Source organism: Esox lucius, chromosome 5 (genome assembly GCF_011004845.1).
Source record: "Esox lucius isolate fEsoLuc1 chromosome 5, fEsoLuc1.pri, whole genome shotgun sequence".
NCBI lineage: Eukaryota > Metazoa > Chordata > Actinopteri > Esociformes > Esocidae > Esox > Esox lucius.
The window spans coordinates 20,983,016-21,007,345 of NC_047573.1; the positions used below are offsets into that span (position 1 = coordinate 20,983,016).

The 24,330-nt window shown below is 40.7% G+C and overlaps 2 protein-coding genes across 4 annotated transcripts; one reads left to right on the forward strand and one right to left on the reverse strand.

Moving 5' to 3' along the window:
• Nucleotides 1-13,216: 13,216 nt before the first annotated feature.
• Nucleotides 13,217-19,865, forward strand: rab4a (RAB4a, member RAS oncogene family). Of its 3 annotated transcripts, none has more exons than XM_020046944.2 (8): nucleotides 13,217-13,339; nucleotides 13,900-13,980; nucleotides 14,077-14,191; nucleotides 14,620-14,682; nucleotides 15,042-15,196; nucleotides 15,922-16,017; nucleotides 16,169-16,310; nucleotides 17,402-19,865. In XM_020046944.2, exons 1-7 carry the CDS (start codon nucleotides 13,324-13,326, stop codon nucleotides 16,279-16,281), a joined length of 639 nt encoding a protein of 212 aa, XP_019902503.1. In that variant the 5' UTR covers nucleotides 13,217-13,323; the 3' UTR covers nucleotides 16,282-16,310; nucleotides 17,402-19,865. The 3 variants fall into 3 exon arrangements, with proteins under 3 accessions (XP_019902503.1, XP_019902502.1, XP_010887002.1); XM_020046943.2 differs by having other exon boundaries at nucleotides 13,218-13,339; nucleotides 16,166-16,310; nucleotides 17,387-19,865; XM_010888700.4 differs by having other exon boundaries at nucleotides 13,219-13,339; nucleotides 16,166-16,310.
• A 92-nt stretch (nucleotides 19,866-19,957) lies between these two features.
• On the reverse strand, nucleotides 19,958-24,194 carry ccsapb (centriole, cilia and spindle-associated protein b). The gene is made up of 4 exons (XM_010888702.4): nucleotides 24,134-24,194; nucleotides 22,968-23,320; nucleotides 22,325-22,593; nucleotides 19,958-22,119 (listed from the first exon to the last, which is right to left on the reverse strand). Exons 2-4 carry the CDS (start codon nucleotides 23,296-23,298, stop codon nucleotides 21,946-21,948), a joined length of 774 nt encoding a protein of 257 aa, XP_010887004.2. The 5' UTR covers nucleotides 23,299-23,320; nucleotides 24,134-24,194; the 3' UTR covers nucleotides 19,958-21,945.
• Nucleotides 24,195-24,330: the final 136 nt, after the last annotated feature.

Below are 24,330 nucleotides of genomic sequence, written 5' to 3' on the forward strand. Positions count from 1 at the left end.
AAAACGATGGCAAAAAATTTGGCATGGGTATGAATACTTTTGGGCTTAACTGTATGTATATGTAGTCAGTAGTGTTACCCCTGGACCTGATTTGGCCTAGTAAAACCATTTATCGCAATAAACATCATAATTCACCTTTCCTACTACTCCAGGACTATTAGCTTGATGATAAATAAAGGATCCTATATATTTGGGTTGTGGCAACAATGTGCTTAGATGAGGTCTTCTCTGGGATGCAAAACAGTTTCATAGCTATTGGATCTGACATGTTGTGTTTTGGGTATTAAAGTAAATAGTGGTTGGAGTAACCGCAAAACAGGTTGTGTGTTGCTGTCCCTAATTCAACTGCAAATGTTGGATTGGAAAGATGCTCTGTGTGTAATCCCAAAGTAAGAGAGTAAGAGTTGTATGGACTAGACTACCTGCTCTCTATACAGTAGGTGCTGAATATAAAGACTGTTTCCATCATTTGGTCTTGGCACTAATTATAGAGTATCCAAATACCTATGAGGGGAATTACTGTGCCTCTGGGCGATTTGGTAAGCTCATTTGCCCAGGTTTTCTGTTGTATTTTTTTGTACACTGATTAGAAGGCGAAAGTAGCTTAATGTGCCACATACCAAGTCATAGATTTTCTGCTAATAAAGGAAAAATATCTTCTTTCACATTATAATTGTATTATATTTGACAGTTGTTGTACCAGGTCAGTTGAATGACAACACCTTCTCAGTTGCAGCGGTGACAAGACCTTTTTCAGGGGTTTGAAGTGGTTAGTCCTCCAACACCAGAACCGACCCTGTTCAGCTCCAGAGGCCGGTAGGGTTGCTGTGCTGTTTCCAGCATGCATTAGCTTGTGTGCGTGACATTAAAAAAACGAACGTAATTCCACTGTATAAATCCCCACCTCACTGGGCATACCACATCCTCGTCTGCAGCAAATAGGCTGGATCTTGTCTAAAGGTTGTTGTGTACTTTATTGCTTACTGTTCCCATATATATATTGCATCGGAAAACCCAGTATGTGTGTGGAGAGCAGGCGTGCTGTCGGAAAATCACCAACTGCTCCTTTTCTCCCTCTCAATGCTACAGGATGAATGTGTTCTGTGCTCTGTAAAGTGCAATGGGCAGCACGGGCAGAGTGACACTCACGGAGACTGAGACCAAAAGGACGACCGCACACAGCATCGCGGTTCCTGGCACTGTCAAGCCTCGACCAGTCATATGAAGTTATTCAACCACTGTTGGAACCAATATCCAAGGAAGAACGAATGTTATTGGTCTGAGCGTGTGCACGCCGTCTTTGAACATTCGGAGGACATGTTTTATTGGTTATTTCATTTGTTTTGATTCATGTAACGTGTGTTTGTGCCTGTATGGGTGTTTGTGGGCGTTTCTGTGCTAACAGGTCAAAAGAAGTGGCCTAGGTTGACTGGCAACAGTTAATGGCCTTGGACAACCGCCATTTCTTTTAACAACCACCAACATAATTGGGTCCAGGCTTTTCAATTGTGTGTGATAGTATCCATTTAAAGGGCTTAGCATTTGCCTTTCCTGCATGAGTTCACTGTGCCTGACTCTTCCTTGCAACAGTCAATAAGCCACACAGTTTTAAGTAGAAGGTTAACTGCAAAATATTTTCTACAAAACTGAGGCTATTACTGTCAAAAGTAGACTTGCAATAATATATATTATTAATAATATTGTGTTTATAATATTTAAATGTATAACATTTACTCATACACGTTGCATTGTTGTGGCTTGAGAAAGTAAGCAAAGTGAATAGCTCTCAAGAGAGTGTTATAAGGAGGATATAAGGAGGTTCACTGTGGTGTTGATCAAACTTTACATCTGTCTTGTTTCGAAAGCTTGGTATGCCTTTAAGCAAAATAAGAGATTGTTATGTTACAGCTTAGATTTACCGAAAGATAGTAAACTATTACAAGCGCCATCCATGTTTTCATTTTTTCAAAAGGGAAAACATATCATGTTGTTTGCAGCAGGCGGATTGCTTCATCTTAGCAAAAGGCAATTACAGCTATCACAACATCAAGCCCCTGCCACATGCCATGTTACCCAGAACAAACTCCCAATGCTTGGATCATCATGTATTATATCAGTCATCAAAAATCTGTTATGACTAGACAAACAAACCCCTGGTTGTGAGGACATAATATGTGGCCGTTGTTAATCTTCAAGTGGCCTTGTTCGTTAATGTCATGTTGACGTCAAGCTTGCTAATGAAGCTGTTCTGGTTAAGCTGACATGGTGGTCCGTCATATTACTCTGTGATGACTAGTGCTCAACGTAACCACTACCTCTTTTGAATGACTGTGAGCAAAGGTGAAAGTATCTAGACATAGACTGAGAAAGAGAGAGAGAGTGATAGAGGTACCGCGGGTCTAATTCTGAACTGGGTAAAACTGCTAAATCTTGACCCACACTCATGGAATCCCATTCAGAGTGATCTTAAGTTAAATGTTTCAGCGCCCACAGATAATTTTACATTTCTCATAAATTATCATATTACTGTCAATTATAATTATGGTTTTTAATAATGTTTTTTCTTAATGTACTGTATGAGTTATTACCATTTTGAATGTGTTTTTATTGTTATAATACAGGACTGTAAAAGAGACCTTGGACTCAGTTGATTTCCCTGTGTAAATAAAGGTAAATGAAAAAAGAAAATGAGGCAGTGAGAGAGAGACAGAGAGAGAAAGAGAGTTATATCCTCTTAAGTACAACATTTACCAAATCAGCTGGCCTTCACAGTTTGCCAACAAGATATCTATATAATTTTTTAAAGGAAACAGTTATTAAAACTTCCAGGGCTCATAATAATGGTGCGTGTGTGTTTGGCAAAGATTAATTTGAATATATTTTTCCCACTAAGCTCTTTCCCATTCCCATCTGTGGGAAACTCAAATGTTGTCTTGGATGGGATGATTACATTGACTAGAGGTTGTTTACTTCTCATCTGTGTAGGGGGAAAAGTTGGACAGCGTCCACACCTTTTTTAATAGTATACCGACATTTCTATGGTGTTGCTATTGCTCTACTGTACTTTGTGTTATATAACCTCTCCTTTGTCACAGGTTTAATAACATAGCAGGACCTTCTATACATTCATATACTCCCCATAAGAGCTAGGTTAGGTTTCAAACGTATGCACCTTTTGACATGAGATTGCTGCGCAATTCCTGAACACACATCTAGAAAGTTCTACTGGGAAAGAGAGACCAGAAAATGATATTGAGAGAGGGGGAGAAAGTGAAAAAACGGCCTCCCCCCCAGGGTTTTTTTATTAAGTTGTGGCCTAGAAAACAGATGGAACCAGCCGACTTGGCCTCGGACAGAGTCATGGCATTAAGCCAGAACCTTTGTCTTGTTTTCAGACTGTGAGCTGACACAAATGGGAAAACAGGCAAGGTTGTTAGTAGGAAGAGGTGAATCATCTAGGTTTTCTTCCTGTATCTTCATACAGATGCTGATTGTTGACCCAGTATGCTACAGCAGGAAACTAGAACTACAGCCGAGGATATATGTATTGTCACATACAGCTCCGGAAATAATGTTGAGACCGATGCACCTTTTTCTTTCCTTTCCAAAAAAGTCGCAAAGGAAAGTTTTTAGAAAGGAAAGAAAAAGGTGAAGTGGTCTCTTAATTTTTTCCGGAGCTGTATTCATAATAAAAGAAAATAGTTAGGACATTAGTGTGAAGGGGTAATCCCTACACAACAGGTTTGTATTCCCTGCTGAGAGACATGTTTGAAACAACAGGGTGGTCCAGTTAATAACAGCATCCTCACAATAAGTAAGCACTGCAACAAACACACGAAAAGAAAATAGTCTGAAAAATAAGTCATCACCACGATGTCGATGCCTCTTCCATCATGAGTTGAATAACAGGAGATTGCCCAGTGGCTCAAGTGTTGGGCCTGTAATGAAAAAGTTTGATGGAGATTAAAGATATGCTGTGGTGCCCTTGAGCAAGGCATTTAACCCCTATTGCACCTTCTAGTCTGATCACAATAACAGCATATGCTACATGTTTTAAATGAGAGAGTTTAGTAAAAAAAAAAAAAACGTGTTATGAAATGCAATAGGAAACTGGACTAATTACACAATATAATACTGACTGAGACTTCTGTTTTTGTCTTAAAATATATCTGATCCTGTTGCCCCTTATGGCCAGCAAGTGGTTTACGATCAGTTGCCCCTAATGTTCTTATTGACTAATACTTTAAGCCAGTAAGTCTTCAGTAGACTGTCAGTGGGGATATGAAGACCCTGTTATTTAGTGACTGATCTTGTGCTGAAGAAAAAGACATACAGGGACTATGTGACTTGATTTTACAGTTTGAACTATATTGGCCCCCAGGTTTCGAAAAGGAACATAGAAACAAGAATTTAGCGGAACCCATGAACCCATGTCTGACCTTAACATACTGATTGATGAACCCATGCGTATCATCATTACGGCTGTCCAATGCTGTGATGGTAATGTACAATGTTCTGCCTGTTGTTGCTCATGCAGTGGAATGGATTTTACACAGCACAGATTGCATGCATTTTTTTCAGCATAGATGGATAGATGGACATTTCCTGCTGTTACTTCCTGTCCTGCTCCTATGGAAGTACACTCGCAGTTACCGACAGTCCACCTGTTAGAAATGTCAAAGCATTACCAGGAAGTATTCCACTATGCAAAGCAATACTTCCTGGTGGTGCTTTGACATGTATGTTTTGGTTTCTATCTTAGTTTTATTTGAGCACACCAGATGGTATTTTGTGATCAAACATCAACATCTCAAGGAGCAAATCTGACACTGGGACTTTCCAATAACATTAGGAAGAAACTTAAATAATAATAATCGATGGATTACTTAAGCACAATAATATATGGTGTCAAAAAATTATAATTCAAATCTCAACCTATTATGATATTTTTATGTAAATAATTACGAAATCACAGAGAAATTTCCTGGAATTTTGACCTCTCAACCATGATTTCATTTCTCCATTCCTGACCCCTGATACACTGATCTACAAAAAAAGCATTAAAAAAAACATTGTTTTCCATGGGCTGGACCCTGTTTCTCTATTTCCGTGACTTTGCCCGGCACATTGTGGTGGGAAGGGAGCTGCCGGCAGCTGTTATCTGCAGAGATAGAACACTGACATAACCAGCAGAACTGCTGTGGGGCCACGGTTGGGGGTTCTGGGCGAATGCAATGGAGGGAATGATCGCTTAGGACACAAATACAGAAAATGAAAAAGAAGCATTCTGGAGAATGCCTAACATTCCCTATTTTTATAGCTGCTTTTTTTTTGAGTGTCTATTGTAAATGTGTCTATATTTATTAGGTCAAAACTTATTAGATATATGTTTATTACTTTTCAGATCCCCTTGTTCACCCTCCACTGGTATTACAATCATTGATCCATTATGACCTGCGGGGTGAGAAACCTGCTGCCTGGTCTCTTTTGCCCGTTCGTTTAATGTAACTTTAACACACGTTAGACTCCGCTAACCCACACTAAATCTGGTATAGAGAATCTCACTGTGTTGTGATGATTATAATGAATAGTCAAGGGGTTGATATCACATGTTCTACACAGGACTTGTTGTACAGTTTTATGGAGCAGCCAACAACATTAAAATGCATTTTCAGAGATGCCCTCACACCATTCAAATGTTTGCACGGAAAGAGCAAAGTGCACTGCTTTGTCACACAGCATGTGAGTGACTGAACAAAGGAAAGTTTACACTCCATCTTGTTGAGGGAGAGATATGCTTATCACCGATGTGCATTAGACAGAACTCTGCTCAGACTCTGGGTGTCTCACACGTCGGGCATTAGTCAAACGGGTTTAAGCTTGAAAGAGGGAGGATAAGTTGAATTTGAATGTTTTTAAAAGCATCTGTATCTCAGTAATAAAAAAAAACAAAAAACATTTTGTTATAACAAAGATGTCTTTGATTATATTTTGGAATTGGTTGCGCAATGTTCTGTCTGTTTGCCAAAGGGAGGTTAAAAGAACAAGGCAAACTTCACAAGTTGAATATTCTTAATATCAGTGAATATCCGTATTCATCCACAACTCGCTCTGGGCCCAAGTTTGTATCATGATCAGTGTTATCGAGTGACATTGTTACATCGTGGTTACACATAAATTCATCACACAATGTTTTGTATGAGGACACATCATGCCACCAAGTCTTGGAATTGTTTCCAAAGAAAAAGGCTTCAGTTTCATCAATGAAAATCAAAGTCATAAATCACAAGTCACTCCCGGGGCATAAAAGCATAAATTCATACGCTGGGGCTTTACTCTATCCAACATCAATGGAGCACATGAAAGCTTTAAATTCACTATTATAATGTGTTTTCATCTACCATCAGACACCTTTTGAACATGTTTATGATTTATGAGACATTGTTTATAACCCCATCATTAAGCCCCTGTCGCTATCCCCCTGTTTCAGTTTTATGTGTTTTGGAACAAGATTCAGAGAATGGGCCAAGCCTGGAACATGACGTAATCTGCCAAGCACGTCCACAACAGATCTGTCTGATGTTTTCATTTCCACATACTGTATCTTATCTGTATACACCACACACCCCTGCCACACCCTCTACTCCCATCCCTCACTGCTCTCCCAGGCCTACGCACTCAGCCCGATAAGTGGGACGTACATTCCAACAGAACACGACTGGGGATTTGTTCTCCCGACGGATTGTAGGTTGAAAGAACAACAGCTCCTCTCTTCAAAATGTCAGCCGTTCAGTCGTCACGCCATCTCTGCTTGAGGCACTTTCTTCAATACACCAGCCCCATCTCCTTGATTAGAAAAAGGACGAGGAACGCCTAAGGGGGGAAGAAAACTGTATAATTGTTTTTGTTTTTAAAAAAAAAGCAAGAAAACAGCTCAAACTAATTTTGAAATGTTGATGACTTCAAACTTATCCAAACACAGGAAAATGGAGCGCCTGTGTTTCAACACCTTAATAACTGCTCTTTGGTCTTTCAGGCTGGGAATCTGTAGCACTTTTTGACTAATGCTGATGTAAATAGGGCTTTATAAAATAGCCTTGACTGAACGTTTCTTCTCTTTGCTGGAACTGCTAGTGGTGACCCTAGCAGCAAACATCCTAAGAGAGGCAAACCGTCCCGCCCCTTACACTCATTCTGGTAATGAGAGCGTTGAACATGAGTCATACTGACGGAAGAAGGCGATTGGCCACGAACGGAGGGAAATTAAGACAGACTGGTTGTTCAGTTAAATGAACCTGTGACGCTGAAGACCCTCTAATCCTTTCACCTCTGTTGTCAACTGTCTACTTTTTCCATCTCCCCTTCACGTTTCGTTGACTCCAGCAGGCGCTCCCCTAACGCGACCTCAACGTTTCCGTTGTCGGGTTCTAATTACAGCACACCGGGCCTGTTTGTCCAGCCTCACTCCCCCTCATACAGGCTTAATGAAATCTGAAAGCCCAGTGCGTTCTACAGTGTGGCGCTCTTCAACAGGTGCTCGTGGAAGTGGAGGCGAGGACTATGTAGTCTCAGCTGCAGAGCAGCACTGGCTTGGATCAGACCGTTTATCACTCTGAAGGAATGCTTTAAGAACCTCCTCCAGCGGGCCAAGTTACATGTTGCACAAAATGTATAGGAGCTCTACCAGTGTTGCTGTGAAGTTGTTATGCGTGGTAAATATGGCCCGCTCAGCCAGAAGGGATTAGAAATGGTTTTGGTCATCTGTGGGCGGTCAACTCCCTAGCGGTCAGGTCTTTAGTGTTTTTTTTCTTCCCATGGAGGTTTGATGGTGGGTTGCGGGGTCAGGGGCCCCTCTAACCTCAGCGAGGCAACCCCTGAAGAGGACTATACCAAAATTAGATGCTCACTGATCAAGAATCCAAGCCTATTCTTGTTAAAAATCAGCACATCTGATTATGAGAAAACGGCTGGTTGTATTGAGGATCTATTGTAACTTAGTTGGTAGGCCATGGCACTTGCAATGCCAGGGTTGTAGGTTTGATGCCCATGGGGTGCCAGTGTGAAAATGTATGCATACGCTAAATAGTATGAATGGATTGTTATACAATGCACATGTTGCTTGTTTAAAGCCAGCACATTTACAGTATTATGCGCTTGCCCATCTTTAATCTTTCTATCGCTATCGAGTTCATTGCCTTCTAATGCATCAAGTTGAAGAGCGTCCTAATGGCAAAACTATTTCCATGCACTGTCCTGCCTCACTGACAGCACATACTTGGATTCCATTACGTAAGTCATAATAAAATGGCTCCCATGTGAAAGGAATGTGCAGGTCCTTTTCACACTGCAAAACCTCCATTCTAAAGAAGGATCTCAATGGGACCACCAATGAAACAACTGACTTGTGGATCAGCAGGCTGACAGCTGCGGCAGCCCAGGTTCGTATTCACATCTCTGATGAGGCGACCGTTTGCATTTTTGTTTTTGGGCAGTGACCAGTGTTCAACTTAATACACACTGTCCGTTGCAAGAGGGCAATTTATCATGTTGTCCTTGGTCCCCAGTGCCCCCAACCATCAAACATTTACCAGCCAGCGTCACCCGGCTCAAAGCCACGGCCCTCCGACGAAAATCCACATAGGCCAGCGGTTTGCAGAACAGCTAGCATGACATCTTCCTGTTTCATTAGTGTCGGTGTTCCCGTCAGGGTTCAGGAGGCTGCCGGTGACCCAGAACAGACATGCCAAGTGATCCCAGCTCCTTTTGTGTGTGTTAAGTGTCTGCTGGAGTGATCAAAAAGAGCCAAGTCCCAAGCCCTTTCTATCTTCCTCCACGACTTAGTTCTCACTGCTCCCTATCCACTGCCTCCCAGGCTGTCCGTCCCTCAATATTGATGTGAGGGGGGAACAATGGGAAACTCTGTGTACCATGAAGGACTGTGGGGGCATTGCCGCCTGAAAGAAGGCATTCAACTTGGGTCTTTCAGAGCAGTAGGAGGGACTGTTTCTTTGTTTGTTCATTTTCTTGCTGGTAATGTGACTCTGTGCCAATTTAATGGACATACTGTAGGCATTGATTCAAAATGGAGATGTATTGTAGAATACATGCACGAGTGCTAGAGTTTACTGTACTCCTAGTTTGTCAGAAAGAACATCTATGATGCAAATCTACCGGTCTTAATAGCATGGCCAAAACATTATTGTGTGCCTATTTATATTTCACAGTTAAGTATTTCTGTTGATAACTTATTTTTCTGTCAGTTTGACATCAAATCCAGATAAAATGACTAAGCAGACAGTGTTTGGTGATGACGTTTGTGACTGGGAGGTACTTGGATTGAAGTGACATCATCTCACTATATACCTTCACAGTTCAATCCTATCAGAATTCTTTCTAAATCGTTACAGTTCATGGCTCAGAAGGGATGAACTTCTCTGACAAGTTTCTTATCCAAGCATTTTTCCACAAAATAACACCACTACTTTAGAAGTGTCTTTAAGTCATTGTATCGTTAGAATATGAATTCCTAGGCATATGCAGGCTGGATCAGCTCATGAATACGTGTAGTGTGAGACATTTTTAAGATGTTGGCAGCGGACATTCCGGCTCACTGGGCCTCTGTGGACCCCCTCCAGAGCATTCAGTCAAGTTTAAGGGAAATGTGCAGTTTTTCCTGAGCCTGTACAAGAAGACCATTCAGGGCGACCGCATCACTGTTTGACACAGGTGTTGAGCGCTAGGCCTCAGGCCCCTTCAGATCCAGAGGAGTCATTCTCCTGTGGGATAAATAACAGTAAATAACATTTGAGGTAGCCAGTTTGCCTAAGTGGGCAGCAGCTCAATTTATCCCAGCAGGGGTCAGGCATGTCTGCAGGCAGCTCAACTGAGAGCTATCATTGTTAATATACAGCTAGGAGTCTCAAGGTCTCCCCCAGTTTAAATGCAACAAGTACCGTTTTGTTCAGTGTGGTATTGAATTACCCAGAGTCATCCATTTTGTGTGAATAGTGTCTTTCCTCAAAACACTTCCAACTTTTAAACATGGACGAACAACGATCCTTCTTTAGTTGGTTTGATTGTTTGGAACGTCTGTCTCAACGAGGATACTGTGTTGTTGATGGGCCGGTCCCTCGTGGGCAGCTGTTGTTGAGAGCTGGTGTTTTTGGAGGGTCTATTTGTTTAAAAGGACAAAGTCTGTTGGTGTGTTTATTTTGACACATTGTTTCCAAAAACATTTCTACAGTAACCCTAATCCTAACTACAGGGGATTTGCAGAAGTATTGTACAACACCCACGTCTTTGAGGTAAATGAGGGAAACACTAGGCCTGCTCTAATGTACTGTATTCATTATGCTAAATGTACCATAGTGACATAACACACGCAACATACATTGGCCATTAATCATTTGCACCTCCACCTCCCTTTGTCTGTTACACTTTCTCTTCAGCTGGAATCATATCCCAAGGTAGATGTTAGTCCAGAAATGGATGACAAAAATGTTTATAGACATTGTCGACCCACCCACCCACTTTTTTGAGTGCACTACCCCAGGGTCTGACCTGACCTATAGATGCTAGCCTCTCTAATCACCGACTCGCAGAAGAAAAAAACTCCCAGATTTCAGAACAACATCCTGGCTTTGAGTGTTTGATGACATTTTTAGATTCCAAGGACAGTTCATTTCCCTTCTTCCTGTTTCTATTGTCTTTTAGTGATATCATAGGTTCCATGGGGTTAGAACTGGAATGCTTGACACATCTATTTTTTTGGACTGATAAACGAATATATACAGTATGTTGCCAGTGATTCTTGAAGAGAATAATTTATGTCTCATTAGCTTAGTCCAGCTGTCGTAGGCCATTGGAACTACAACAAACTTGTTTTCCTTTGTTGTTTATAAACATCACAGATTTAGGGCAGGAGATAACCTAGTGGTCTGAGTGTACACTGGTTCAAATCCTGATCTGACAAGATAAAAAAATCTGTCATTGTGCCTTTGAGCAGGGCACTTTAACCTTATTGCTCCTTCATGTTGTTCTGTGTAAGAGCATCTGCTAAATTCCTAAAAGAACAAAGGTAACTGAATTCTGTAAACTGTATATACTGAAAATACGGAACCTATTGTATATCATTTTGATATCACAGATATTTAATTCATAGTGCTGTCTACTAATGAACATTTCCCGGGCCCATTCCTCAGCTTTTTACAATCTGAGGCAGGATGGCAACTTTGTCATTGTTCCCAGTAAGGATTTAACCTTGAGACTAGCTTACAAGATAAAAAAAGGCAAGGCCACTGCTTTGATTTTCCTGATATACGATAGGCATATAGGCTAATTTACATTGAAATGTCATAGGTTGTTCAATGTTGCCACAGTATTGCTGAGAGTTAGTAGTTTAACCTTACAACATGTTGGTTCTGATATGGCTGAAGATCCACTCAAAACAGTTTTAGCCTTTGCACATTTCATATTTCCTTTAAAGCTAAAAAGAAATCCCCAATTCCTGCCAATGATGAGCATTACCATAATGTGATACTGCCACCAGAATGCTTTTCATCATTATTTTACCAGATGCATTTATTAAGAACACATTATTAGTTACTGCAGCAACATGGGAGGGATTAGGGTTAACAGTGTTACTTAGGTACAGAACAACAGGGTTTTTCTGCTTGTCAGCCCTGAATAATAACCAGCAACCTTTTGTGTAGTTGCCCAATGTCCGTAACCACAAGGCTGCCATTTTATCATGGGTATAAAGAAAATGTTACAGTATTAAAGCAATAATTACAGCAATATTCTGCCATAACTGTATATATTTTTCCATGGTGGAAAAAGAAATGTTAGCAATTTTATTAAAATAAATAAATTATGCAACTCTATTCATTGTGACCCCTATATTGTACCGTAATTCTATACCTTTTGCCATGTGACAGAAATAACAATTTGCAATTCCATAATGATTTAAATGCAATTCTTCTTATTTTGCAATGGAGTTGTTGGAAATGTTTGCTGATTTCCAGTCATTTTACACATTTGTCATGGCAGTGTGATATCTCAGTGAGAACAACATTGATGGAGGCACCATGGAGGTTGGGAGAATGACTAGCAACATTGATTTTGGCCCCCTTGAGGTCAGGGTCCCTAACCCGGGGGTTAGCCCTGCATACCTAGTTGTCAATAGACAATTGTGATGCCAGAGGTCCTGGATGTTGCATGTAGCCACGGAGCAGGTTATAGGACACATCACTATCTACTGTATTTGCCATTATGGAGTGTGTGAGGGCATGAACTTGACAATAAAGTAATTCGCCATTTTAATGTAGTCAAGGTGGGCCTTCTAACTTCAAAGTTGCTTGTGACCCAGTTTGACATGACCAATTGGATTATCAGGAAGGATCAGGAAATGATGTTGAGTCCCACCCCGTTGATCCAGTAATCAGGATGGAATGAAGTTGACCCACTTGACTACATTAAAATTCAAACCCCTTAACGGCAGTGTCCATAACGGCCTTTTGGTCAGTAGAGGCCTCCTGGCTTCTATATGTCGGCAGATAAACCACTAGTGCACTCTTGTGGTAGTTATTCTGTGTCCATGTGCAATTATACAGTAACAATCCTTTTGGATATTTTATTGCAGTGAGTGTTTTCTTTATTCACATTTTTTAATCATAAACCAGTAATATTGTCATCTGTTGGTTTAAAAGTAAAAGGTCAGCCGTAAAACGTCTCAAAATCTTGGTCAACAAATATATTTGGTTTAACTTTTTATATATATATATATATATATATATATATATATATATATATATATATATTTCTCCACTTCTAATTTTACAAAATCCTACTGTCAATTCTGTCTAATTGTTTTTCACCTTGGAGTGTAGTTCACACCCGACTTGGATTGTCGTTGACGTTGCACACCGGGAATTTAGAGCTCCAATAATTCCGATACCATATGAACGCCGCATTACTATTTCCGAATACCGATTTTAGATCTCGCACCAGTGCATAAAGCCAGCCTAACTTTGATATAGCTAAAACATGTCTAACTTGGCTATAGATCTGAAACCAGTAAATAACATAAAAATGATTAAATATATATTTATATCGCTTATATATGTATATTGGTTTTAATAACTATACATGTAATAATCGTAAACACATTGAACGGTTTTTCATTTTTAAAGGTGGTGCTATTATTTTGAAAAATGTTTTACGGGAAGTGAGAGCACTATTAGGGATTGCACTTCAATTCATTGCTGTGCCTCAAGGAATAACAACAAGGGGAAATTGCAAACTAGCAACAAAACAACCCTGGCCATGTCTGAGACATACGGTAGGACATAGTACATGCAGATGAGTACAAACGATAGATAGCCGGAGGCAGTAGAGTAAGTCTAACGTTAACGTAACTGCAAAACTGTCTCCATAAAAAAATATAAGCGTAACGTTAGGTAGCTAGCTAACTACGCTAGCTAGGTAACAACAGGCGTAGCTACACAAGCATCACATTTGCGATGCAAATTGTGCAAAAGCAGAACTGTACTTCATCAGCTTGTTATGTTACAGTAGCAGAACTGAGAGTGTCTTGTTTCATGCATAGCTATTGAACGTTAAGTATTTACTTGCATTGATAGCGAGCTAACGTTCGTTCCTTGAAAATCAGTGTTATATAATAACTGTTGCTAGATAAGAAAATAATGATGGTCTTTGAAACAATGTACCATAGCTAGCTACTCAACCTCCTCCTAGCAATGAGGTAACATGAAAGGTTAATGTTAGTTAGCTCACCGTTAACATTTGTTAGCTATCCAGTTGTTGTAGACACGAATAACCTAGCTAGCCCTCTATATTAGAGTGAATGTGAAATGAAAAATAACGTTTTTCCTTTTCTAGATTTCCTGTTCAAATTCCTAGTGATTGGGAATGCAGGAACTGGAAAATCATGTCTTCTTCACCAGTTTATTGAGAAGCGATGTAAGCTCTGTCCAAAATATGTTCTCACACATTTTCTAACTGGTATATGTTGTGATATTATATTAACTAACTTAAAAATTATTTCTTTTATATCAGTCAAGGATGATTCAAATCACACCATTGGAGTAGAGTTTGGCTCAAAGATAATCAACGTTGTGAACAAATACGTCAAACTTCAAATCTGGGACACGGCAGGACAAGAGAGATTCAGGTACAGTATGTGGGAGCTTTCACAGACCTACTCCTACTGGGGTGAGACATCAGCTGTCTTTATCAAATCAGCAAACCAGCTCCCAGCTGATCATTGGAAAACTGGTGCCAGTTCCTTGAAACAAGCCAGTGAATCATGGCTATTCATTGTGGGAGGGCTACTAATGCCAAGAACAGTAACAATCTGAAGCACTTCTACATAGCACCAATTGCTACGTTACCACAAAGCTGCCAGCCGTAGAACATTTTGTTTTGCACATAGGCCAACTCTCTATGCAGCTTGGATTGCGCCAGAATTTTTTTTAGAAGGACAGCGATGAATGCTGTAATCCGTAGCTAACTATACATAGTTGTAGATGAGTGTCAAAGAAAGGTTTAACATTTTCAGATTGATGCAAAAGTGATATTACAACATTTGTCCTTTCCCAGGTCTGTGACCCGAAGTTACTACAGAGGCGCTGCCGGGGCACTGCTTGTGTATGACATCACTAGGTAAATTATCTACTCGTTGGGGACCATTAAAGCAGGACACTGAGAAGAAACTATTCTTTCTTTATTCTGCGTCGACCTTCAGGGGGTATGCTGTTCTGGAGCTGTAACCCATGTTTGCGGATAAATGAAAAAGTGTGTTCGGGAAAGACCGATAGTGAACGCAGTATATAAGTACAGCTCAAGGAGACCTGGCTATGATATGACTCATTGGTTGCCAAGTGGCTCCAGGTTGACGGAGTGTTTTGCACAACACTTATCTAATCTTCCTAATGTAAAAAGTAATTTATGTAAACAGAACCGTTTACATCTCATTGGTCGTCGGCGCTCTCTCTCTCACCTCATTACCTCATCTTCCTCAGCCGGGAAACCTATAATGCCCTGACCAACTGGCTGACGGACGCCAGGATGCTGGCCAGCCAGAATATTGTCATCATCCTCTGTGGTAACAAGAAGGACCTGGATGCAGACCGGGAGGTCACCTTCCTAGAGGCATCTCGATTTGCTCAGGAAAATGGTGCGAGTATAAACGATGATCCCTTCAGCGCTCTGTGGTGGTAGATACGCACATCCTTGTCTGTTTCCCCCAAAACACGGTGCTTTTCGAGACCAATATGTAGAGAGATAAGAAAAGTACAGTAGGAATAGAAAGTCGCCACCCCCTTTCAAAATGTTCACCTTTTGTTGCATTACAGCTTGAATTGAAAACACATAAAATCGGACTTCTGCTGGCTTTATTTACACATGGTCACCCACAGTATCCAAGCGAGGGGAAAAAACTCAACAAAAAAATGATAGATCTACTGTATAGACTTCTCCCAGTGGTAGAAGGCTCAATGAGAATCATGTACTGTTGTGCTGTTAGCTCTCCCTAAACTGATTATACAGCATCACTCCTGTACTAAGACAATTGATGCATACGGCCCAGAATCTTGTCCTCACCCGTAACATACTGCTGTAGACCTGAACATCTCCGAAAGGTGATATATGACAGCAATTTAAAAGACCCAGGGGCGTGAAGAAGTAATTAACATGAAATATACCTTTCTGTTTGTTTGCCCTGAGGATGCACCACTAGAGGTCATTGTAGGACAGCTCAGTGGTGTGAACTAGTGGCCGCAGAACGTTAGGAATTGACTGCCCTGCCCGACGAAATGTTTTGTTCAGTTGTCATCGACTGTTTTACATCCATCACTGATAATCAATATATATACATTGTGTCCTTCTGTCTTGACTGTTCAGAGCTAATGTTTCTGGAGACCAGTGCTCTGACGGGGGAGAACGTGGAGGAGGCTTTCGTGCAGTGCGCCAGGAAAATCCTCAACAAGATAGAGTCAGGTATCTCTCTGCTACCAGTTTCTTGTCATCCCTGCTAACCGCAACGTATCCGCTCGCAGAAATCTACTGTTTCAGTTTAGGTACTTCATTTATACTTTCTCTCTTCCTCTCTCTCTCTCTCTCTCTCTCTCTCTCTGTTTGCTTCCAGGAGAGTTGGACCCAGAGCGAATGGGATCAGGGATCCAGTACGGAGACGCGGCTCTGCGACAGCTACGCTCCCCTCGTAGGGGACAGGCTGAAAGCGCCCAGGAATGTGGCTGTTAGGGAGCATGCTCAGTGTTCCCAGATTCAAGGTGAGAGACCCCTCATGGCATAGTCCTGCTCTGGGACTGTCCCTTGCATTATCACGCTAGTCATTAAATCAGAAGCTCAATTTAGTGAAATGGCCAAATGCTCCTTCTTAAAACAACAGGCACAGATAGTTATAATCCTAGACAGTGCTTTTTTGTTGTCCTTTGTGGAGGCATTTCCGTTAATAAAAAAAAGATGTCAGTGTGCCAAATTCTGGAACACTGCTAGTTTTATCTGCACTGTTCTTGTGAGTTTCATTTGTTACTGCCGGATATTACAATTCCCCCCTGGCAAATGAGGTCGAGACTTGTCAGGCTGTTTGTGCAAGCTTGTTGAGCTTGTCAGGCTGTTTGTGCAATTGTGTATTTTTTGGTGCTAGACAGCTGTCAAAACAAACTACAAAATACAGAAGGGTAATGTAAAATAAAAAGGTAATCCCAAAACTGATACAATTCTTCTGATTTGGTTTCGCTACTGTGCCTCAAAAGTACCTCTTTAGGTCCTTCTATGATCCTCTTTCTTCACTTTGGTAAGGGGTGTTTGTGTGGTTGCATTTAGGCCACAGGCTGTTTTTAGGTAACTCACAGAGAGGAAGAGAAACCATCTTGGAGATGGAAGGCTATTTTTGTCCTCCAGCGCAAGTGCTTGATGTGTCAGTGATGCAAAAATAATAAAACATTGCCGCGCAGACAGACTCCACCTATTTTGGGAGAGGGGAGTGTAAAGGGGCTTCACAGTATGAGAATGAGAAGCCTCTCCTTAGAACCTCTCTGGAGACAGAGCTTTTGTCGATACAGTGTTCTCTCTGGGCAGATATATTTAACTCAGTATTTCGCTGACTCCTGTTAGGACAAGACTGTAATGGTTATTGAAATCCAGAAGTCTCACTGTTTTCCCATTACTGAGATTTAGATCTGTTTTTCTCTATTTCGTCAACAGTATTTATTTTATCTGATAATATGCACTTTACCTGTTTCCACAATACATACATAAATTAATACATAAATTACCTAAGGTTTACATAAAAGAAACAAATATTATTGTATTATTTTTGTGTGTTGGATTCAAACCCCGTCAGTGTCCTTGTTTTCAGGCAGGTTGGTGAAGATGCAGAGGACCGGTGTAGGGAACGTGAAAGAGGCTTAATCCCGATGGAGCAACTCTTCCCTGACCTTCCTTTAACTTCTGCACTTCCGGATGTTCCGTCATAGAGACCCACAGAGTCACAGGTTTCCAGCCCCACTCTGGAATGCTGAGCTTGTTCCTGGACCCCTCCGACACCGGCAGAGACGCCCCTGTCCCCTTCTCTAAGAGTGGACCTTGCCCTCCAGTCATCTAGACCCGTATATCATAAAGCAGGCGTCGGCCACAGGCAGCCCGCGGGTGCTGACATCTTGTTTTTCCTTTTAGATCATAATGAATATGATTGAATGGACAGGGAGACCAAAACCTACATGAACTGAGATGCTAAATGATAACAGGCTCTGACGTCTTACACCCCTATACTGCAGCCCAATCCCCACCTGTTGCATCTGTACAGTGTTGTCTGTATAAAAAAAAAAGATCTATCTATCTTCCCCAAAGCATGTTTTATGGACTTAATATCGGAGTGTTTCATTATTATCTGAAAAATAATATATCAATTAAGGCACATTACATTATCTTTGATCATGTTATGGTTAGAATTATCAATCGGCACTGTCTAGCGTCTGCTGGTTTATGAGAATTATCAATCGGCACTGTCTCGCGTCTGCTGGTTTGTTATGAGAATTATCAATCGGCACTGTCTCGCGTCTGCTGGTTTGTTATGAGAATTATCAATCGGCACTGTCTCACGTCTGCTGGTTTGTTATGAGAATTATCAATCGGCACTGTCTCATGTCTGCTGGTTTGTTATGAGAATTATCAATCGGCACTGTCTCACGTCTGCTGGTTTGTTATGAGAATTATCAATCGGCACTGTCTCACGCCTGCTGGTCTCATTGACCCATTATTTGGGTTTATAAGTTGTTTTTTCCCCTCTTAAGTCATGTCATGCTTTTTTTCTTAATTTATTCTTAATAATATAGAAACTCTTTTTAAAATAAAGTATTACAAATGTATGTTTGCACTTTGCTAAGATGCCTCCTCTTTGTCTTTAATTCCCAAGTGTGTTTGAAACATCTCTTTTAGATACCCTTTAAAACATAGGGAGGAGCAGTTCCCTTTGCACCTCTGTAGGCAAGCATCAGTCTTCTAGCAGATGCAAGCTAAAACCGGAAGCCAGTGGAATGTGTGGAAGAGCAGCGTGACATTGGAGAACTTGGAAACACCAAGCAGGCCGCATGCCGGACGGTATAAACAGGGAGGCCCCCTATCAACAGTGAGTTACAGCTCTCCAGGTGGGAGAGAATTTTCTGGACTAATACCTGCACCGCTGTGTGAATACCTGGGCGAGGTAAGATTGTACAATATGAAAGAACCTGCCGACGCAAGTCACCACCTTGGTGTTGGCAGAGAAGGCTTGGGTGTTGTTAGGGGTGGGTTTGTTAATTTTGGCAATACAGTCAAAGCTCAGTTTAGGGGGCCCCACCTCTAGCATGACCATTGTAGCATCACCACAGACTAGTATTTGCCTAAAGGTACAGTATCAGTTCACTTGATATGAAGTGTTTCCTAGTAAGTTTCAATCAATAGGAAAGTGAAAGACATTTATTTACCTTCTAGTACTTTGTTACAATAAAACCTGGGTTTTGTCCAGACCCAGTGGTTCTCAACCCACTCCTCGGGGACCCCCAGCCGGTCTGGGTATTTGAGCTACTGAGCTAGCCCACCTGATTTAACGTCCCAGATGAGTGGATTGAGAACCTCTGGTCTATAAACACGCCATGATTCAATTCACTCTTGGACAGGGACACTGTGCAGTTGTTAACCGTGATGGAGCAGTCTTGCAGCAGACCAGCCTTCCTCCAAAGGGAGAGTGTCTTTGCCTCGTTGGCCCATATCCAAGCAGAGATGTCAGCCGGGGCGACAGAAATGCATGTTGTCACCCAGGTGGGTGTTGGAAGTCATCCACACAGCAACGATAACAGAGCCCATGTAAGGATATGATACAGCCAAGTGACTTGGTGTGTAAAGAGAAAAGGGCATCAAACCAATCCCCGGGGGACACCAGATACTGATCCTCTCCATGTCACCTGGTAGAAGCTGCCTGCCAGGTAGAATGCAAACCAAGTGTGTAGAGCCTGAGAGGTTGGAAAGGAGGGTCTGATTGTGTTGTGTCAAATGCAGTGAATAGATCTAATAGGATGAGAAGAGGACACAGAATCATCTTTGACAGTGCTAAGTGCCTCTGTGGCAGAGAGCAGTATAGGTTCAGTGGCACTTCTTGAATCCCGAGTGGTCAAATTTGGTCAGAGACAGAAAGCGTAAGTATTTTGGAAAAACTGTCAAAAAAAATCTCCTATCCCATTTTCATATGCGAGAATAGTACATTCTACCAATGGATGGCACTGTTGGTATTTGTTAACTGATATGCTCAAACGTATTTGATTTTGAATCACATTTTAAGGTCAAATGTTTTACACTTCATCGCTTTGTACTGGTGTGATTTGCCTCTTCAGGCCATCAATACGTTAAACAATTTAGTAAAATAAAAAAATGTTCTTAACACGGTCAACTGTTTATTGTGTAAAAGTGTCAACATTTAAATTGGAACATAAAAAAATAAGACCTAAAACACCAAATAATTATGACTTTTCTAAAGATTTGGAACCGGATACGGATTTGGAAACATGCAACTTTTATATTAACGAGAAAAGGTAAACACCTTTTCTTGTTTAGGTGTACTCAGTGCTGGCTCTAGCCTTTTGGGGCCCCTAAGCAAAATGTAATTTGGGACATAGGCAACCGCTTATGACGCTTAGGTCGGGAGCCGGCCCTGGGTGTACTGGTCTCAAATGACCATATATCCATATTGCAGCTTGTGGAAAGAGATGGAAAACAGAGGTAACCATCTGTGTTAATAACCTCTCCAGGATATGGCACTTTCCATTCCGTTTTTGTCATTTTCGATACTGTGAGGCGGGGCTCCAAATGAAGGTAGGATTGGAAGTATACTAAAGCGAGCATACACTTGCCCAGTGACATTAACAATTTGAAAAACATATTTCTAAGCCCAAGTGTAATTTAGTGTTCTATTATTCATGGTTCTTATTGACTGAAATAGAATGAGTCATAATCCCCAGGAACCTTGCGACAAAACTGGAAAAGCATCTGTTTGCATTCTTATACTTAATTTCTTCCCCTGGGGATTTTCAGATCTACTTCAAATAAGGTCTGTGTTTCGAGTAACCTTACACCACCTTGCCATTTTGATAACTGTGCAAATATCTAAAGGACAAGTTGGCTATGAAGGCCATGTCTGAAGGAAGGTCCACCAGACCTGTGAATTTGAGCGGGAGTGTTTGGGAATAGATTAATTAGCCATGAACCAAACACCTGTTTAAAGGAAACAGGCTGCCCAAAAAGTTTTTTGCAACCAAACAAAAACAGGAAACTGCAACTGAAATTAAGTCTGTTAATGAGTGTATTTTTTGCGTTTGTGAAAACTCTCATATCATGTCAAAATAATTAAGTTCCATGTTTTCAAAACAGTGTCGCGTTCAATGCATATTTGCGTTTAAAAAGAGTTACGTCTAGAAGGAATTACTGCATCGGATAGTCTGTGTCTCTCAGCTAAAACACAAAGAATGTGGAATTACCCAATTAAAAAACTATGCCATGACACAAACCTTCACAAAAACGAATTTGGCCTCTGTAAAACACTTGTGCTATACTTCACAATAATGTTTCTTACACAGATGTGGCATGTACGATTACTGTAAGTGGAAGCATTTTCACAGTTCTAACTAGGCTTTGTAAAACTTAGCACAAACTCTCAATGGCTTGCGATAAAATCACAAGTATGGCTCATTGTTAGGTTTTCCCAAACAAGGGTTTGCAACCTTTAAAAGTAAATTATGCTGTTTACCAGTCAATACATTGTTCACCAGTGGTACCCAGTAGATTACATTATAATGAACACAGGGGTTTATATTATCTTAGGTTACTACAAATGTATCTCTATCTTTTGAATAGTTCAAGCAACAAAATCTGTTAACTCCATTAGTTAAAGATAACTTCTTGGAACATTAACACATTATTTTCTACACAGAAGATCCTACATTATTGCCAGATGATATTCTGAACTTAATATCTTTCTGATGCATTTCAGACACCCTACTCATTTTCAAGAATATTGTCACTGATTTATAATACACTGTCTTTGCCCAAAATAACAATAAATATTGACCATTATTATTATAGTCTTCAAGATATTCTCCAGGAGTTCTTTTTACTTTACGGTTGAAAAGTAATGTCCCAAATAAAAATAAAGTGAACTACCCACACTAAATTATAAAGGAAAAAATGTCAAATGCTTTTTGTTAGGTGGTTTGAGTTTCTTCCCCCCCCAAAAAATGATTTGATGTTTACCCCCTTAGTTTGATTTGCTGGGACTGGTGTGAACAAATGGAACTGCTTCTGACAGTGCACGTCGCTAAAACAGAATACGGTTACAATATTATCCATACTTTCTCCTTAGTATTGCCTCTATATCTAATGGGACCTGCCAGAGAAACAGCGCATGTACTCAGTCATCCAGGGGTCAAAGTCAGGTTTGGCTTTGGTCAAATTCTCCACCTCTGCAGACTGCACTCTCCGCCTGCCTGCTTTCTGCACTTGCTTTTCTACCTCCCGTCTGGTTTTGGCCCGTAATGCAGACTCGTGAATCTGAGGACATACAAAATTAATTTAGTGAAGAAATTACAGAAACACCATAGGCCAGTTGCTGGAAATTCTCTATGGAACATTATTGTAGTTCAGGGCCAAGCTTGATATCCGGCAGAGCTGCCCCATTTGTCCAGTACAATGAATCAAAGAAATTGACGGGCATTTGATAAATTCTGTTTATTTTGATTGATGATTGAGTAATCACCTCATTGGTTGATGCAGCTGGGCCCACGTTGTGGGTCTTTTTGCTAGCTATTTCAACTGGCCTATCACCCGTTCCATACATGGCAAATGGATGTCTGTTTTCCTTGCTGGTCACTTTGGGCTCCCGTAGCTGGCTCCGTGGCCTGGGGGGCTTTCTGGACTGTTTAGCTTTAGTTCGGGAATATGTCTTCTTCCCTGAATCAGTTAATCCTTTTCCCCGCTTCTCTCCCTGTAGTTCTTCGTTGCCTCCTTCCACAGCACCCTGTCTATCTACGGAGGATGAGGAATATTCTAGATTATATTGCATTTATACAATTTAAATGTCTTAAGGTTGATACCATGCAGTGTTAACTGATCAGCTATTACAGTTTAATGGTAGTTACATTGTTTAATTCTTTAATTTGTACTTAACATAAAAAAAACATTTGAATAAAGGTGCTAGAATCTTTTCTCCTTTGGTCATTTGGTTTTCCCTATAACAGGAAAAACCGTTTGGTTCCAGAAAGAAAAGAAAAAATGGTTTCATGTAGATCCCAAAAGGGATTTTCCTATGGAGTTAGCATGTGTGATGGTGTAGGAAAATGGATATATAAATATTGATGGAACATGCTTATTTTAAAGTAGCCTAGTTAAAAAAGATTTACCAATGGGCGGAGAAGTCTCTGGAGATTCAAATTCTTGCTGGACTTCTGCAGTCGGTAGCTTTTGTTCCAGTGGTCCTTTATGTGGAATTTCTCCATCACGTTCAAGTTGTGAATCTTTTAGAACTATTGTCTCAACTCTACTAGGAGTGGACCTACTGGATTCCGAGTCGCTGTCACCGTCACCGTTCCAAAACCACGGATTATGCGTTTGTTCCAAAAGTCTTCTGGTCAGTCGGTATTTTACCATCTCCTCATAGCATTTTGCGTAGGTTTCCCACTTCGGATCCTTGAATCGCTTCATATACTCCGTTCGGTTCCTCTTTGTAACCATTACTACTTCCCGCTTGTTAGACCTTTATCAAAAATAAAATGTTATTTCATTAACTATTGCCATGTTTTATTGTAAAACTGTTAGTCTATAATAGCGAGCGTTCATTACTCATCTCGCGCCAGACATTTAAACTTAAACATAGGCGCTACCGTCAGGGTTGCCAGATCTTATTTAGTGTAAACCGATGATTCACCCGCGGACTCCACGAAATGAATACAACCCTATCTGTTAATAGATCCGGGAAACTGACACATCTGGCAACAGTGGTTACAGTACAATCCCCCTCGCAAAAAGACACCAATAAACAGCTGAAACGCACAATTGAAGACTTAGTTGTGTGCAGTCCTTCCGCCGCCCATCCAAACACGTGACATCATACAGAGGGCGTTCTTGAAACGACCCTTCCAAATTAAATCGTCACATTTCGTACTTATTCCCGATTAGCAATACAGATAGTTATAATGATGTTGTTATGGGCAAGTTATTGTATTTAATTCACTATTGGATTCGTGAACTGTTACTACATTATTATAATGATCATTATCATCATCATCGTTATTAATAAGATTAAGCTACCCCTACATTTTAATAAAAAAATACCAATGTTGTGTGGCAATAAAACACTTAAGACAATAAAAAGAGTAGCCTATGTAAGGACGTAAAAGTAGCTTACGCTGCAAGCATTGCAAAATATGAGCGAAAATGTATCATGCACACTTATGCCTATCGAATTACAAATTTATTCAGCACAGAACTAAAGAGAATATATTACTTTAAGTATTTCAAATGGCATGTAGGGACATTCTAATTTCTTATATTTGCAGCATATACTTACGAGCTCGAATTTCACGGAAGCAAAACACAACAGATGGTGTTTCGTGTGTTGTAATCATTCGATGGCTCTAAGCCCCGCCCATAGGTTGAGATGGATTTAAAAATAAATTTCCTCTGAACAGGTGGGGAATTCAACGGAATAGGGTGAGACTCCACTGACCGAACGACACGTGTTTATAATTTATGGTAATCGTTTGA

What these genes read in the sequence shown, in the direction of transcription:
- rab4a (XM_020046943.2), top strand. An exon ending in CCAGTTTATTGAGAAGCGAT is followed by an intron (nt 13,981 to 14,076) that starts GTAAGCTCTGTC and finishes CTTTTATATCAG; the next exon opens with TCAAGGATGATTCAAATCAC. An exon ending in CTTGTGTATGACATCACTAG is followed by an intron (nt 14,683 to 15,041) that starts GTAAATTATCTA and finishes CATCTTCCTCAG; the next exon opens with CCGGGAAACCTATAATGCCC.
- ccsapb (XM_010888702.4), bottom strand. Translation starts at nt 23,298, where the DNA reads ATGGTTACAAAGAGGAACCGAACGGAGTATATGAAGCGATTCAAGGAT. An exon ending in AGAGACTTCTCCGCCCATTG is followed by an intron (nt 22,594 to 22,967) that starts GTAAATCTTTTT and finishes CATCCTCCGTAG; the next exon opens with ATAGACAGGGTGCTGTGGAA. An exon ending in CAGCTGCATCAACCAATGAG is followed by an intron (nt 22,120 to 22,324) that starts GTGATTACTCAA and finishes GTATGTCCTCAG; the next exon opens with ATTCACGAGTCTGCATTACG.